We start from the raw sequence: 16254 nt of genomic DNA on the forward strand, positions 1-16254 counted from the left end.
TTTCATTTAATATACACATTTTATTTACATGGACACATTATTGAGACACATCAGATTTACACAATAACTATAAAGACTTTTTAAATAAATATGCAGCAATACGCAGGAAAACTTTCAAATATGATGTAAGCAATAATATGAAAAATAATCTCTTTAATACAAAGAAATCTCCTTGCTGGATGTAGAATTCTTTCCTTTGAAATCTGTTGGAACTGCGCTGAACTTTGATGAAGATAACATCTAAACATCTCAAGTAGTTGGAAGTTTCCACGTGAACAGGCAAAAATTGGTCAGAATGAGACATTTAAAATAAAAATAAAAAATATTACTGAATATTTTTTCTAAAGGTTTGGTGACAAGAAACAAGCAGTTTCTCCAGTCTAGTCTTCATTAGGATATCTGTGCACATCTAAGAAAATAAAGCATAATAATAATACAATTTAGCATTGGTGTACCATCTCTTCAATTAGATAGACATATTTGAAAGCATTGACATCACTTAAAATACAAGCACATCAATATTCAGAAAAAAGACAAAAGCGGTAAGACTGTGGAGTTTTAGAAGCCTGGATGACTTGATGAAATCTTAAGTAGTGGCACCTCTTGACAGTAAGTCTTTTAGCTGCAAATACAAACACATAAAAGTGGATGTGCCTGCTCTCTCTCTCTCACACACACACAAATACACACACGCCCACTGCCAAGCAGTCATTCTCACATGCAAACAAACAGGACACTTTCCTTGTACACCTCAGAAAAAACATCCACCAGTGGGAAACGGGGACTTCGGTCTGGACTGATACAGACTACTGGCTAAGAAGGAATGAAAGTCCCACTTCTGACAGAGGAAACAGCTGGATACAAAGAAGACAGGGACTGCTCGGGAGCCAGCTACTGGCCAGAGAACAATGAGATGACCAACATGTCAACTTCTGTACGTAGGGTCCGCATCTGAGCAGAGAGCCTCCAAGAGCTTCTGTTTCCCTTTGGCTTATCGCCTCAGGGGTTTTACTGCAATCCACTCAATGGCAAGATAAAACAGCATTTCCATGACTTAACATATTATACAGTGGGTAATGTAAATACATATAATGCAATCAAAGGGTAGAAACAGACAAGTTGGTCAGCAGAAAGTTTCATCGTTCTTCATGAAGGGACAAACGATTCAAAGTAGTGAAAAAATAACCAACCCAAAAATGGCAGTACCTATGTCATCATGCTTGTAAACAAAAATACAGTGGAGGAATGTTGAAAAGCTGAACAGCTATGTACACCTTTGCAAGAGAACTTTCTAACTACATCTGTTACTCCTCTCCTAGCAGTCCAAATTGACCTGTTTTTCTCATAAACCGGGTTAAGAGTGTCTACAGATGGACATCTCACACATGTATATTCTGCCCATCCCAGACAAGGAGTCACACATTTTAAATGTAGTTTTACCTCCTTGGCTTAAACCTGTAAAAATCTATTCCAATCCAAAGCACCCTGCTCCGTTTAGAAGAGGAATTGAAGCCATACATTTGTCATAGTTTGGGTTTCTTTCTCTTGGTTTTTCCTTTCTACCTTGTTCTGACATGTTTGAGTTCTGTTTCCTGTTTTATTTTGAAAGGTTTCCTGTTTTGTCATGCTTTTGAGTTTTACTTCCTTAGTCCCAATATCTCCTGATCATGTTCACCTTTGTCTTGTGCTGTTTGTATTTAAGTCTTGTCTCTGCCTTCCTCTTGTGCTGGTCCATTAACGTCTCTTCCCTGGCTCCCTGTTGCCATGTTTCCATGTTTAGGCCACAGTCAGTTTTGGTTTTGATACCCTGCTCTGCAGCGCCTTTGGTTAAGAATAAACCCCTTGCCCTGGAACCGTGTGCCCTCCGTTTCTGTAATTTGGGTCCTTCATGCTCACCAGCCCTCCCTACCTGGCAACATTAACTTTTTCAAGACTTATGGAAAATTTACAGTCTAGTCACATTATCTTTGGGTCTCTTTCCTGAATGTAATCACTCAAGACTTTTCTATCAGCGTTATTTTTTTCCACAAGGAATAAATGTGATAGATTTTTATCCAGTTCCAATAGTTCTCAGAGAAACAACATTTTAAAAGCTGGAATAGTTTTCCAATTGGGATTTTTAAACCTTTTTGTTGTGACGTTTAGTTGTTAAAGATGGGTGGGATATAAGTACATATAAATGAAAGCTAGCGTACCATACAGTAATGGATACTTTCTGAGTATTTGTGTAGAGTGAGAATGTCTGTTAACTAGGTCCAGACACCTATTTGCTCTCTAGTAAGTGACACTCAACATAAAAAAATCAAATTGAAGCACGTACAGACCAGTGATTGACCGTGCTGTCTAATAGCTTATGCATTAGTAGTTCCATACAACAATGTAAATTGGCCCCCAAAACAGAATCCACTACACACAGCACTGGTCTGAACCTCTGGAAATAATACCGCTATCATGGAAAAACAAAAGAGAAAAATGAAATAAAAAGGTGCACTACGTGGTGAGATAATGTAAAGTTCAAGTGCCTCAAGTGCCCCCCCCCCCCTCCTCCAACAACCAGTCAAACTGAAAATGCTACTTAGGTTCCCATGATAGAACAAAAGCAAAAAATAACCAAAAACAAAACGTATAAAGAAAAGAAAAGAAAACAAAAAAAAAACTCTGTTGCAGACGGACTGCCAAAAAACATCTTTATGAAAAATTTGGGAACATGTGACTGGAGAAAAAGGGGGAAAAAAAAGCGTAACAATATACTTTGACAGTGATAAATAAATGTAGTACAGCCTCCACCCTCCTTGGTGTCTTGACCATTCTCTATAAGGAGCAGGGTGATGAGTGTTGTTCGTGTGTTCAGCAGAAAGAGAGAAAAAACTCTTCGTTTGTTTGTCCTTCATAATCTTCCTGTCAAGTCACAGCCTTACATCGATGACAGAAGACCCCTGTTCCTTATATTAGAGTGTTGGATTCCTGTAGTGGTTGAGCGGTTTGTGGCAGAACATTACAGGCACTTTGCGAGACAGTCAACCATGCTGGGTGGGTCCCTACACCCACTGAGCTTCCAGGGCTGTTCTTTCCAAGAAAACCTCATGCTGGAGCAGTAAGGGCTGTGTTGGATTGTTGTGATTTCTGACTGAATTTAGACTTTGAAATGCTGGGCTCTGAGAACTGGGCTCCTTCCTGGCTCCAAACATCACAGGGAGCCTTGAGTTGAAGTTCAGATAAATCTAAAAGATAAAAAAGAGAAATGTCATAGGGAGCTGTTAAATTATTTAACAAGAGTAGTAATAACAAAAATATTAAGTAAAAAAAAATTATGGATTGGATTTATATGCACTTTTCCAGACGCTCAAAGTCCTTACAATGTGTCCATTATTCATTCATTCTTGGTGATGGTAACTAGCCACAGCTGCCCTGGGGCAGACTGACAGAGGCATCGCTGCCAGTTCGCGACTGCGGCCTTCACTTCCCCGTTCTGCCTTTAGATTCTCCAGGATTCTCCAGAGCAGGTTAAAAAAGAGTCCCTAGCATTTATTCAGGGGGAAGCCTTCTTTTATTACCGTTCACCTTTCTCCATAACACACAACATGAATGCGCCCACACTGCCCCCCCCCTCCCATTCTCTACCTCGCTGCTGCACGCGCTCTCTCCTCTCTTACACACACGCGCGCTCGGCCCCAACACATAAACATCTCTATTCCACAACAGTGGGTACAGACGATCTTGGCTCCAATACCTTCTTAAAATGAGAAGATTGTAATTGTGCTGGCTCATTTGTGAAAATAAATGTAATAATGCAAAAAGAGCTCCGCTTTGACACTGTTGTTGACATCCATTGTTAACGTTAGCTACTTCCGCAAACAACGAGTGACGTCGTTCACCGTTGAGTACTATTCTGCGCATGCGGGTCAATTCTGGGTCATTTCACGGTCACACAGGAGATCACAAAAGTTCGCATTTAATTGGAAATGTGAACGGCCTTGCAAAAAAATCTGATTTTTCAAAAAATTGGAATTGAGCATTGAGACCTGCAGTGTGAACGTAGCCCAAGTCTCAAATCTTTGTCTTCAATTCAGAGTCAATCCCAAGTCAAAAGCAGTCCCAAGTCCCAAGTCGAGTGACAAGTCAAGAACAAGTCTCAAGTCGAGTCCAAGACCTACCATTCAATGTGTAAAGTCCTTTCATGTAATTTTCAAAAACAGAGTAGTATATTTTACATATACCATGTGTGCTTTTAGGAACTGTTTTTATTTTTCAAAATTGTGCAAGCATATTAGGTAAATTGCCTCTCAGCTCATGCATCCCCACTTCAAATATCCAAAAAGATTTCTCCATTAAAAAAGCAAACAGTTTACCACCATTGCAAATGTGGTAACCTGGGGATGAAAGAAAATCCGGATTAAGTCTGGATACTAAATCCCCTCACTACAGACCAGTGATGTGCTGTTAAGTTTGTGGCTGTAGAGGAACTGACTCTTTATGTATATGTATATGTTACAACCATATAAAACCAATATGAGCATGTCTGGGATGCTCTGGATCGGCGTATACGACAGTGTGTTCCAGTTCCTGCCAATATCCAGCAACTTCGCACAGCCATTGAAGAAGAGTGGACCAACATTCCACAGGCCACAATAGACAACCTGATCAACTCTATACGAAGGAGATGTGTCGCACTTCATGAGGCAAATGGTGGTCACACCAGATACTGACTGGTTGTCTGAGTCCCCTGACCCCCTCAATAAAACAAAACTGAAGATTTCAGAGTGGCCTTTTCTTGTGGCCAGTCTAAGGCACACCTGTGCAATAATCATGCTGTCTAATCAGCATCTTGATATGGCACACCTGTGAGGTGGGATGGATAGATAGATAGATAGATAGATAGATAGATAGATAGATAGATAGATAGATAGATAGATAGATAGATAGATAGATAGATAGATAGATAGATAGATAGATAGATAGATAGATAGATAGATAGATAGATAGATAGATAGATAGATAGATAGATAGATAGATAGATAGATAGATAGATAGCTGTGTAATCTGGTCTGTACTGTGTATCTATATAAAAAAACGCCCCTCTCACCCTCCGCGGGTGGTCTCTCACACACCACACAAGCTCGGGTCCTCTACCAGAGGCCTGGGAGCTTGAGGGTCCTGCGCAGTATCTTGGTTGTTCCTAGCACTGTGCTTTTCTGGACTGAGGGGTCTGAGGTCTTTCCAGGTATCTGTTGTAGCCACTCCTCCAGCTTGGGGGTTACTGCCCCCAGTGCTCCAATTACCACAGGCACCACTGTCACCTTCACTTTCCATGCTTTCTCCAGTTCTTCTCTGAGTCCCTGGTATTTCTCCAGTTTCTCAAGTTCCTTCTTCCTGATGTTCCCATCACTTGGCACTGCCACATCCACCACAACGGCTTTCCTCTGTTCTTTATCCACCACTACAATGTCTGGTTGGTTCTCCATTACCATCCTATCAGTCTGGATCTGGAAGTCCCACAGGATCTTTACCCTCTTATTCTCTACCACCTTTGGAGGTGTTTCCCATTTTGACCTTGGGGTTTCCAGTCCATATTCTGCACACATGTTCCTGTATATTATTCCAGCCACTTGATTGTGGCGCTCCATGTATGCTTTCCCTGCCAGCATCTTACACCCTGCAGTTATGTGCTGGATTGTTTCAGGCGCCTCTTTGCACAGCCTACACCTTGGGTCTTGTCTGGTGTGGTAGATCTACACCTTGGGTCTTGTCTGGTGTGGTAGATCTGAGCCTCTATCGCTCTGGTGCTCAGGGCTTGTTCCTGAGCTGCCAAGATGAGCGCTTCAGTGCTGTCCTGTAGACCAGCCCTTTCTAGCCATGGGTCGGACTTCTTGATATCAGCCACTTCAGTTCTGGTCCGGTGGTACATCCCACGCAGGGGTTTGTCCTCCCATGAGGCCATTGACATTCACTGAGCACACTTTCAGTTATTATTCTTGCAGGTTATCTGATAACTGGCAGTGCATATATTGCCTGGGTTTTCATCTTGCCGTTGAGCTGGCTTCTCAGGACTTGCAAAAGACTCAGGCTTCCAAGGTACTTGTAACTGTCTTCAATGCCTGCCATTGTTCCTTCTGGGAGTGAGACTCCTGATGTGTGGACTACCTTGCCTCTCTTTGTCACCATCCGACTGCATTTCTCGACCCAGAGATATATATCTGCATATATCTAGATACATATGTATTTGACAGTAAGTTAACACTGACAATTCTTTTTTCAGGAAAAAGAAAAGTAGGATTCAAAATAGAAATCTTAAATGTAAAACAAAATTTGTGTTAATATTCATTTGTAGAGTTGTGGACAAAGTGTTAGTTCGTTCACACTGTAATTGAACAGGAAATGTGCAGAATACAGAGATTTTGAATATATACATGATTAAATCAATTAGAATCATATAAATTGCATTTATAGTGGACAAATATTTTTATCATAAGCATACATCTCATGATGGCAGGTGAGGATGATGACAGGTGAAACACCAAAAATACAGGCATATATACACACCCACACACGCATGCTACACAATACCACATCACACAGTAAAATTAGAAAACCAGTATTGTTGAATTTTGTATAATGTTTACTGGATTTCAAGGAATCAACCGAAAACTAGCCATTCTACTTTTCCCGTTAAGTTTGCTCGAGTCCGTTAGTCAAAGCTTGAGTCCCATCCTTATCCCAGGTGAGGATCTGAGCCAGTGATGTGGCTGGTCAGGCACTGACGTCATCAGTCAGATTTACAAAAATATGAACAGAGTAGCTTATTCATCTTTTGATTGGCAACATGAATGACATTTATCCTTTGAACAACTTCTTACAGAAGTTCCAGCAGAGGTTGATGTGCCTACAGGTCTGAAATGTGAAGCAATGCTGTCAGGAGTCTGAACTCTGTCTCCCCCTTTGGTCACCTGTGGGAACTGTCTCCAGAGTTCTAACCACGCTACAGCTCCCACCAACCCCACGGCACACTTCCTGGATGCCGCACACCTGTCTTTCATTCATTCATCAACCACATCATACTTAAGATCTGCAATGAAATTCGCTCAGTGTGAAGTCTTGTTTGTGCCATTCTGCATTCCTTACCAAGTGTTATATTTGGACCTGATCTTCTGTCTCCTGACCCTGTTTCTGACTCTGTTTGCCTGCTGCCTGCCCCGACTCTAGCCTGGATCCTGACTACCCTGTCTCTCCTCTGATGATCTTATGCCTGTTATTGACTCCTGCCTGCCTGACCCTGATTTAGCTTTGTGGACTTTTAGCTGAGCTAATAAACCTGCTGCATTTAGAACCAGTCGTCTGGGGGGGACAAGTTAGCTTGGGCTAACTTGTCTGCTTGCACTGCTTTTCGAGCTTTCGTAAAATCATTAATTAAAAGCATCACTCATGACGAGCCGCACAGCAATGATGAAAGAGAATAGAAATTTAGCCCTGCTGTTCATTTTAGATACTGAAGATGAGGACTTTGATGGATTTTTGAAAACCGATTAATGACTGAAATAATAAAAAATAAATCACAACCAACTCTCTTTGCTCCTGCTCCCTTTTTTAGGGAGTTTGCTGAAGCGGGTGCGTCCGTGCTCGCGCATGTGTAGGAAGGAGGGAGGGGGGCAGAGCGCTCAGCGCAAGTCAGTGTGTAAGGGCACATTCAGTTTGTGTTACTCAGTCACGGAGAACTGTAAAAAAAAAGGTTTCCTCTAAAAGAACAGAGACTGGTTCTTTTATTAACCAGCTCTGGAGGCTCTGAGGGTCAGAACGGGGCAGTGAACCCCGAAAGAAAGATCCGCCTTCAACCCTGGTGAGGATCTCCCTGCGTCGTCTAAACATGGTCAGAAACGTCATCGCATGAAAGGTTCAACACTAGCATGCATGTTTTACCAATATGTGTTAACGTGCCCGCGCCCTTACACCCAGTGCACCTTTTGTCTGTGTTAAATACTGAAAAATCACCCATAACTGAGACTGCGCCCTATAACCCAGTGTGCCCTATGATCATGAAAATACAGTAAGTGTTTGATTTGAAAAGAGATAATGACGAGAAAACCTTTTTTTTTACTGGTTCAGCAAAAGTTCCTGGTTTTCAATTTTTCTGAGCACGCAGAATTTGTGAGCTGGCATCACCTTCACGTCATAAAAACTTTAAAAACTATAAAAACTTTACGTTAACTAAATTTCCCTTCGGGGATTAATAAAGTTGTTCTTGAATCTTGAATCTTGAATAAGTGTGTGTAATTTACATTATCCTTCCTAGTGCTTCACGATACACTTACCACACACACGACAATGGTATGTTCTATTTTAATGACGTCCTATGAGTTGGCCGTAGGAGCATCAAGGGAACTGCAAGACACATCTGTGTTCCCTTCAAAATGCAGCCGCTCCTCTGTCTTTCCTAATTTCTTACAGTAAGGCTGCACATTTGCACTGTCCGCAGGGTCAAAAAAATCTGTATGATGCGCCTAATCTCAACTATAAAACTCGTATTTACCCTTGCGTGTTATTTAAGTGTTCACATCGATCTGTCGCCTGCAGCATGCCCATAGAAAAATGTGCAAGAACATTTTCTCTCTACAGGCTCACCAAGACCTTTGTGACTGATATTTCCTGCACAAGTTTGACCCTTTTTCACCCACAGACAGCCTGTCTCCACCCTTAACCCTTGTGCTATCTTGGATGACCCCACCCTTACATTGACGTGTTCTCCCTACCATGACAAAGGTGGATAAAGGTGGAAAGATTTCATGTAATCCATTGACACCAGTGAAGATCACAAATCATTGAAGAAAAAAGGTTCAGAGCTCTGTCTAGTGGGTCTAGATGACCCAACTCCTAATGTTAAAGTGCCTAGGATAGAACAAGGGTTACGTTGTGACTAAAGCCTACAACAGTGGATTTTACTCAATGATCAGTGACTGCCACTACAATCTTTGGGACTTTTATTTAACTGGAGCTTATTTTCTCTTTAATTAAATTGATTTATTCATTCATATTCACCTTTCAGACTTTGTTAAAAATGACAGTAATCATTTTTAATCATATGAATTGTTTAGCTTCTTCTAAGTTTGAACCACATCTACAAAATATTTTATAGATTCTGCTAAGATAATTTCATAGTTTTCACTTGTTACGTTTAAGCACTGTAATGAGCTGCTTCTGTTGTGTGTATGTGAATGACAGAGACAGTGATGGCTGGTTGTTCTCATAACGAAACTAAGCTGCTGGGAAAACAGTCGAGATTGCTGACAAAGATTTTGACTGACAGTAAAAGTAGCAACAAATTGAGACCAATGAAACGGTGGGGCTCTTTTGATTTACAGCTTAGATTTACAAAAGGGGTCAGAATGGGTTGGAAATGTGACCCCTTTGGCACAATACTAGAGTTATAAAAAAGCAAAATTCAGATAACAGGTTTTTCTCTCAGGGTTAGAAAATCAGGATATTTTGTGACTTTCCTTTGTTAGTCATTTTATCACATTTTTCATGTCTCTGTCATGTTCACGGCTCAGACATGAAGCTTTGAAAAACCCTCATCAAAGCAGTGCCACCTACATGCTTGGTGGAGTCTGACAGCTGTTGCTCAATGCTCTCCACGATCTTTTTGAAGGGGGGTCTGTTGAAGGGCTCAGCCTTCCAGCAGGAGCTCATGACCTCATACCTACAAAGGAACCGACACAAACACATATATGTCACCAAATTATTTTTTATGTCCAACATTCCCCCAACGAAGAATCTGAACTTTTTTTCATTTTGAAGGTTTTGTTTGCAGAGGCCAAATGTCAGAGAATAAAGAGGGTTAAATCCCCCACAATGCAGTCACCAGGCCATTATCCACCTTCACTGATCCAAGAACTTTAAATATTTTTAGGCAATTACGTGTCACATCAACAAATACTCACATTTCACTGGGTGCAAACTCTGGAGCCCCCATTCTGTAACCTTCTTTTATCTGTTTGTAGAACTTGGCATCCACCGGCATACCAGGGTACGGGCTGTTTCCTGTGTTCAACATATATGAGGTTATATCGTGTTTTTCTGCAAAGCACACATACAATTTTGGGCAGGAGTAAGATTCCTCTCATTTCATTTTAGGGTTTTTCCTCTTTTGTTGGGAAAGAAATCCCAAAACCATCTAATCCTGACTGGTCTTAGTATTAGCCAATAAAAAAAAAATCCTTGCAGCATTCCCAACAGTGTAACTTGCAGCTCACAGCATACCTTCAGGTGGATGCACTCATTTCCAGTAAGGCTGTTTAAAATCACAGAAGGACATTTTGTCCTGAGTTTCTTTCTTCCTCACAGTTTCAGTACTTTGAGATTTGGAGAGTCTGCATGTATTGCAGCGAGACAGGTTCCGATTTCTGGGAATGCAGCTCTTAGTAATATTACATACAGCAATGTTTACTCTGCTATTTACTTCACTAAATATAATGTCCTGTTACTTTACAAAGTCCTTTGTTGTGTATGACTTTTCAAACATTTGTAGTGGTTCTGGTTAACCTGGTAAATCTGAAAAGTGGAGTTTATCCTGAAAACATATTGCATGTCATGATCTGACCAACATCCAGCTGACCTCCCCTCACCTTCATTTCCTCAGTAATGCATTAACAGATCTTCCTCCTCTGCTTCAAAACACGCGGTTCTCCTCTTCAGGGAACTCAGAAATAGTCATACAGTCTCTTGCTGCTGTGCTGTTGCTGTATTGTTGATTTTAGCTGTTTTGCTTTCCTAACATGTGCTGCAGTTGTTGGGCTTTTTGAGGACTCTCCAGGAGTTCTGTGATCAAGCTTTATTCACAGTATGAAACATCCTGGACAGAGAGACCTTTGTTCTTGTACTTGCAGCCACTTGTGCAGGAATTCATTTTTAGATTCTGGCTGAACAACAAAACACGTGCAGTATATAGAATTTGATAACTGATGATCAAGCTGCTGGTCTTCCAATCATTAGATCTTTTTCTGAGCTAAAAACAACTATTTTAAAACTATTGATTTCCTTATCTTTAATCCAGGGTTAAGCTAGTTTGTTGCAGCTGTTATACTGATGACATTACTTTTGGTTTTGCAATTTAGTTTTAATTTAGTTTAATAATAAGATTCTTACTCAACTTATCTTAATTAACAAAGAATTATGGAGAGACATTAAAAAAACCGGAAACTATAATTTTGGTGTGATCCAATAAATTCCAAACCGAGCAACTGTAATCTAATTTGCCCTGGATCCTTCCAAGCCTTCTGAACCACGTTTTTAAAATGGGCTAATATAAGTGTGATATTTGCTGTTCCGAGCACGCGAGAAGGGCAGACCGCAGAGATAAATGACTGGAAATCCACGAGGAACAGAGCTCCAGCAGGAGCACACTCAGTAAAGCCAATCATCTGCTGTGGCAGAGCAGGTCACTCTGGACCTCGTCTCCAGCAGAGGTACGTTGGGATCCAGCCTTTGAATCCCATGGACCCAAAGGCATTGTAATTCGTTTTTAGGGAAGTTCGGGTTCAGGTGATCTTATATGCTGCTAAGACTCACAGTGCTGAAAAATCAGCTCAGTGACAACATTGACTGTTTCTGTAGACATAATTTACCAAAAATAATGTCTGTATGCCTGTATAAACAGACAGATATCTGTTGGTGGGGACGGAGGGGGTACAAGGAACTATAGTAATGTTAGCAACAATAAAATATCTGGATGTCTCAAACCAAAAAATCAACAAAAAACAAATCATCAAGGGTGGTTCATTTGCAGCATTTGACTTCTAAAATCATCGAGGGAGTCAGGAGGTGCTTACAGTTGGGTGTTTTTACTTTAATGGCATGTCTGTTCAATATTTTGGAGAAGAATTATCTTTAATATGCTTCACCTGAAGTTGTTATAGTTGGTTACAATACTAAAAAGGATTTTTGTTTTTCTTTAGATGAAAAGACACTGGGGTGGACACTTGACTGTACACACAACCTTACACACATACACACACACACGCACACACACACACACACACACACACACACACACACACACACACACACACACACACACACACACACACACACACACACATAATGAAATTTAGCTGGTGGTGAGAAACATACCAAGAGAGAAGATTTCCCAGAGCAGGATCCCATAGGACCACACGTCACTCTCGAATGTGTACACACACTCAAAGATACTTTCTGGGGACATCCATTTCACTGGAAGACGGGCCTGTAAAAATCAATAAATACTTTATAGATATCCATAGCGTTATTTGGAAAAAAGGGTTAGGCGTAAAGACTGCACTAAAATTAGGTTGATATATGCGTGTGTTCAGTAAAAACAACCTGTGACTGAGAAGGGGTCACACAAACACACCTGTTTATAGATAAGAGGTTAGCTACAGCACCTACCTTAGGAAATATTAAAGATTCACTCTGATGAAAACTGTGTTTTTAGTGTTTGAACATGTTCTTCTGGCCTTTTTCTCAAGGATGGAGGACATGTATAAAAAATTAATCTTAAAATTACAAGCTCTCTGCTTCTCTTCATTGTGATGCATCTTCAAAGCATACAGAGCCATGAGTGTCTTTGTTGGGGGGGGTCTCGGTAAGACATTACCGCTCAAGCTCCACTTAAAAATAAAACCTTGTTAAAGCCAAAATGTTTAATACTGTGATAACAACAGTCTATATGTTCATCTTGCTGACACCCAAAAATAAAAGCAAAGAGGAGAATACCTGCCCACAAAAGGCTGTACAACAACTATGCTAACCAAACGGCTACAACGGACGACTTCACTCTGTCCCCTCTTCCTGATACTTCACTCCAGTCTCCACTACTGAAAAGAGGTTAAGCTCCTGAGATCGACAATCATGAAGGCATTGTTGTTAAACTCTCTTGCCTCATTAATTCAATAAAAATGGGGATGTTTTTGAAGCGAACTTGCCTTCGTTAAAATCATTTACGTACTTGGCACACCAAAGATTATTCTAAACAATCTTGGATTTCTCACATTAAAAAATTGAATGTCACTAATGTTGATGCTCCTTTTTCAGACCATCAGAAAGTCACCCTAAAGTTAACACTCCTCCCAATGTCCAACATTCCCAGGGCTGTTTGCTGGAAAGTAAATAACAGTTTTCTGTCCCATTACACTGTTATAGAAATGATAAGAAAAATAATTAAATCCCACTGGGAAGAAGCTACTATATCACAAATATTCAGTCCTAACTGGGAATTGTTCAAAATTGTTATTGGGAAATTTATGAGCTCTTATAGTAGTAATTTAGCAAAACTTAGAAGGCAAGAGGAAAACAGACTTTGCTCTAAAACTGCATCCTTGGCTTATAACAGCAGAGAGAACATCACTGAAAATGAGCTGATAGAACTTGGTGAATATCAGAACAAACTAAAGGAAATGTATAAAAGGAAAACACAAGGTGCATTTGTTAGATGTAAAGCAAAGTGGATGGGAGGAGGGGAAATATGTTCTTCCTATTTTTTTGGATTACAAAAATTCTAATTTCAGCAATAACTCTAAATTCTCTTCAAATAAACAACAAAATTGAAACTGATCATAAAATTCTTGGCTCTTTTTGCTCTGACTTTTATAACAAACTTTACTTACCAATTATTCTGATATTAAAACATGTGAGCTGCTAGATTCTATTAAACATTGTAAGATTATCAGTGAAACACATAAAAAACTTTACGATGCTAGCATATCCTTAGAGGAAGTACAAGATGCTATAATAAATCTAAAAAAGAACAAATCTCCTGGTAATGATCGATTGTCAAGTGAATTTTATAAAGAACGTTTCAAAAGAACTTAGTCCTTTTTTCCTCGAGACGCTCACTGAAAGTATTAGTCTGGGAAAACTACCTCCTACTCTGACACAACGTATTATATTGCTAATACCCAAACCTAATGAGAATAAACTACAAATTGATAACTGGAGACCTATCTCGTTACTTAACAAAAACTATGAAATATTAGCTTTGATTTCAGCCAAACAAATGAAACAAAACTTAACATCTATTATAGACGAATCCCAATCAGGATTCATGTCTAATAGGCACATTACTAATAACTTCAGATTAATTTTGGATTTATTAGATAAATTAGAAAAAATAAATGAAAAAAGTTTGAGTCTGTTTTGGGACTTTTATCACAATCTAGGCCAGGGGTCGGGAACCTATGGCTCGCGAGCCATATATGGCTCTTTTGATGGTCACATGTGGCTCGCAGACAAATCTTTAATTATAGTTTTTTTTTTCATTAGACCAGTCCTTCTCGGGCGCGATGCGATGCCAGAGGCGCGCAGTAGTAGCGGTGCTTAGAGAGAGAAATCTGCGCCAGCGCTATCAGTTTACTATTATCTATTATTTCACAGAGTTTGTACCAGCTGGAAACTTGTGAATTGACGTGCATAAAACTACTCGCTCCTGTCTCTGAGAAAGAGCGCGCAGATGCGGGGACGGGATGTGGGGGGGAGAAAGCAGAGGGTGGGGGTGAGGGGTTGTGGGGACAGCAGGTGAATCGCGCAGGGATTGTAAAAACGTAAAACCCGCTGCCTGTCACTCACTGCAGCGTGTGAGTGTGTGTTTGGTTCCATGTCTGTCTCACATCTACAGAACATTCAGACCTAAGATCACGTTTAAAGTCTCAATGCCTGCATGAAGCAGAAACTCACCACGTATCAACCGGACTAGACCATCAGCAAAACCACCACGAGAAATACCCATCATTTATTAGCAACAGCATAACAATGTTATTAAAAAGAATCCACAGACTTATTGTACTTTAAAAATGTTGAAATTAAATCAAATGCACACATTCACTTGTATATTTAGTTTTAAACAAATTGTCGCGGACTGAGTTGGATGGCTGTTGGGCCAGGTTAAAAGTTCTGGAGTTCATTGAGCGCGTCAAGCAGAGATCTGATTGGCCCTCAGTTCTGTCGCTCAGCCTGTTGTTAGGTAGTTTGGACCAATGGGGTTCAGCTATGGGCCGAATAAGGGAAATGGGAGGGCTGGAGCGGGAGGGGGGAATATAAAGTTGGGAGAAGCGCTCTCGTCTCGGCGGGAGAGATTCAGGAGTTGCTGAATTAATTGAACGGCGTTTGTTGCGGTCTGCAGTAACCAGAATAAAGAACCTTAAAAGAGGTTAAGTCTCCGTGCGTCAGTGTGGGGAAGGGACACTACATTATTGTATGGCTCTTTCGAAATTACATTTCAAAATATGTGGCATTTATGGCTCTCTTGGCCAAAAAGGTTCCCGACCCCTGATCTAGGCCTTTGATTGCCTAGAACATGAATTCATTTGTCGGACCATTTTTTATGAAAGCTATTAAAACTTTTTACAATAATTCTAACAGCACAATCAAACTTAAATATTGTACACCTCCAAGAGTTCAGGTGGGTAGGGGTGTACACTAAGGCTGTCCAGTGAGCCCTTATTTATTCCTGCACAGCTCTTTGCAGCCTTCATCCAGGAAAATAGCGCACACGGTATATCAGTTGCTGACGAAACCACTTTTTTCCTAAAAAAATTCAGATCAGTTTTCCGTTACAATCAAGCTTATTCAAAAGTTTTCAGAAGCTTCCAGTCTTACACTTAATACAAATAAATGTGAACTTTTACCTATTCCAGCATGCACTCACTCAATTTTGCATGGAACACCTGTAAAATCACAAATAACTTACCGTAGAATTACTATTTCTAAAAACAAAGAGGTAAGATGGAATTTAAATTTTTGGAATGTTATTCCAAACTATTTCGTTTGAAAACTTGGTGGCCTCCCTTTTCTTCTCCAATCTAAATATAACATTCAAGGGTTGCCCATTAAAGAAGCACATTTTTTAAAGCAAATGCTTCTGGCTTTGTCCCTAATCTATAAACATTCAGTTTCTCCTTACAACTTTCATATCTGGAATGACAGTAATATTTTATACAAAAATAAAGCTTTATTCTTTTCTTACTGTAAACTCTGATTTAAATCAACTGTTTGACTCAAAGGGGTGTTTAATGTCCTAAAACCAATTTTTAACTGCTTATAATATTCCAGTTACCCCCAAAGAATTTGTAATAGTCATGGATGCTATTCCTGAAGGCATTATAACGTTATTTAAAGGTCTTGTACACCCATTACCTTCACGTTGCGTTTCTTTCTTCAAAACTAATATTGGCAAGACCTGCTTTACTACGATACCTTTAACAGTAAGATCCCTGTTTCAGAAAGATATTGCAGTTG

At 40.1% G+C, this 16254-nt stretch overlaps 1 protein-coding gene across 4 annotated transcripts in view; it reads right to left on the bottom strand.

The window, feature by feature from the left end:
• The window catches only part of kita (KIT proto-oncogene, receptor tyrosine kinase a), a 32898-nt gene continuing 16644 nt past the window's right edge, over nt 1-16254 (bottom strand). For all 4 annotated transcript variants that reach the window (XM_004067588.5, XM_011494612.4, XM_011494610.4 and 1 more), the window contains exons 18-21: nt 12118-12229; nt 9930-10029; nt 9583-9688; nt 1-3221 (exon numbers count right to left, since the gene is read on the bottom strand). In XM_004067588.5, coding sequence (XP_004067636.1) covers nt 3039-3221; nt 9583-9688; nt 9930-10029; nt 12118-12229 — 501 coding nt within the window. In that variant the 3' untranslated portion in view covers nt 1-3038. The remainder of the gene's footprint in view (nt 3222-9582; nt 9689-9929; nt 10030-12117; nt 12230-16254) is intronic.

This window comes from Oryzias latipes, chromosome 4 (genome assembly GCF_053564925.1).
Source record: "Oryzias latipes strain Hd-rR chromosome 4, Olatipes_Hd-rR_3.1".
Taxonomy (NCBI): domain Eukaryota; kingdom Metazoa; phylum Chordata; class Actinopteri; order Beloniformes; family Adrianichthyidae; genus Oryzias; species Oryzias latipes.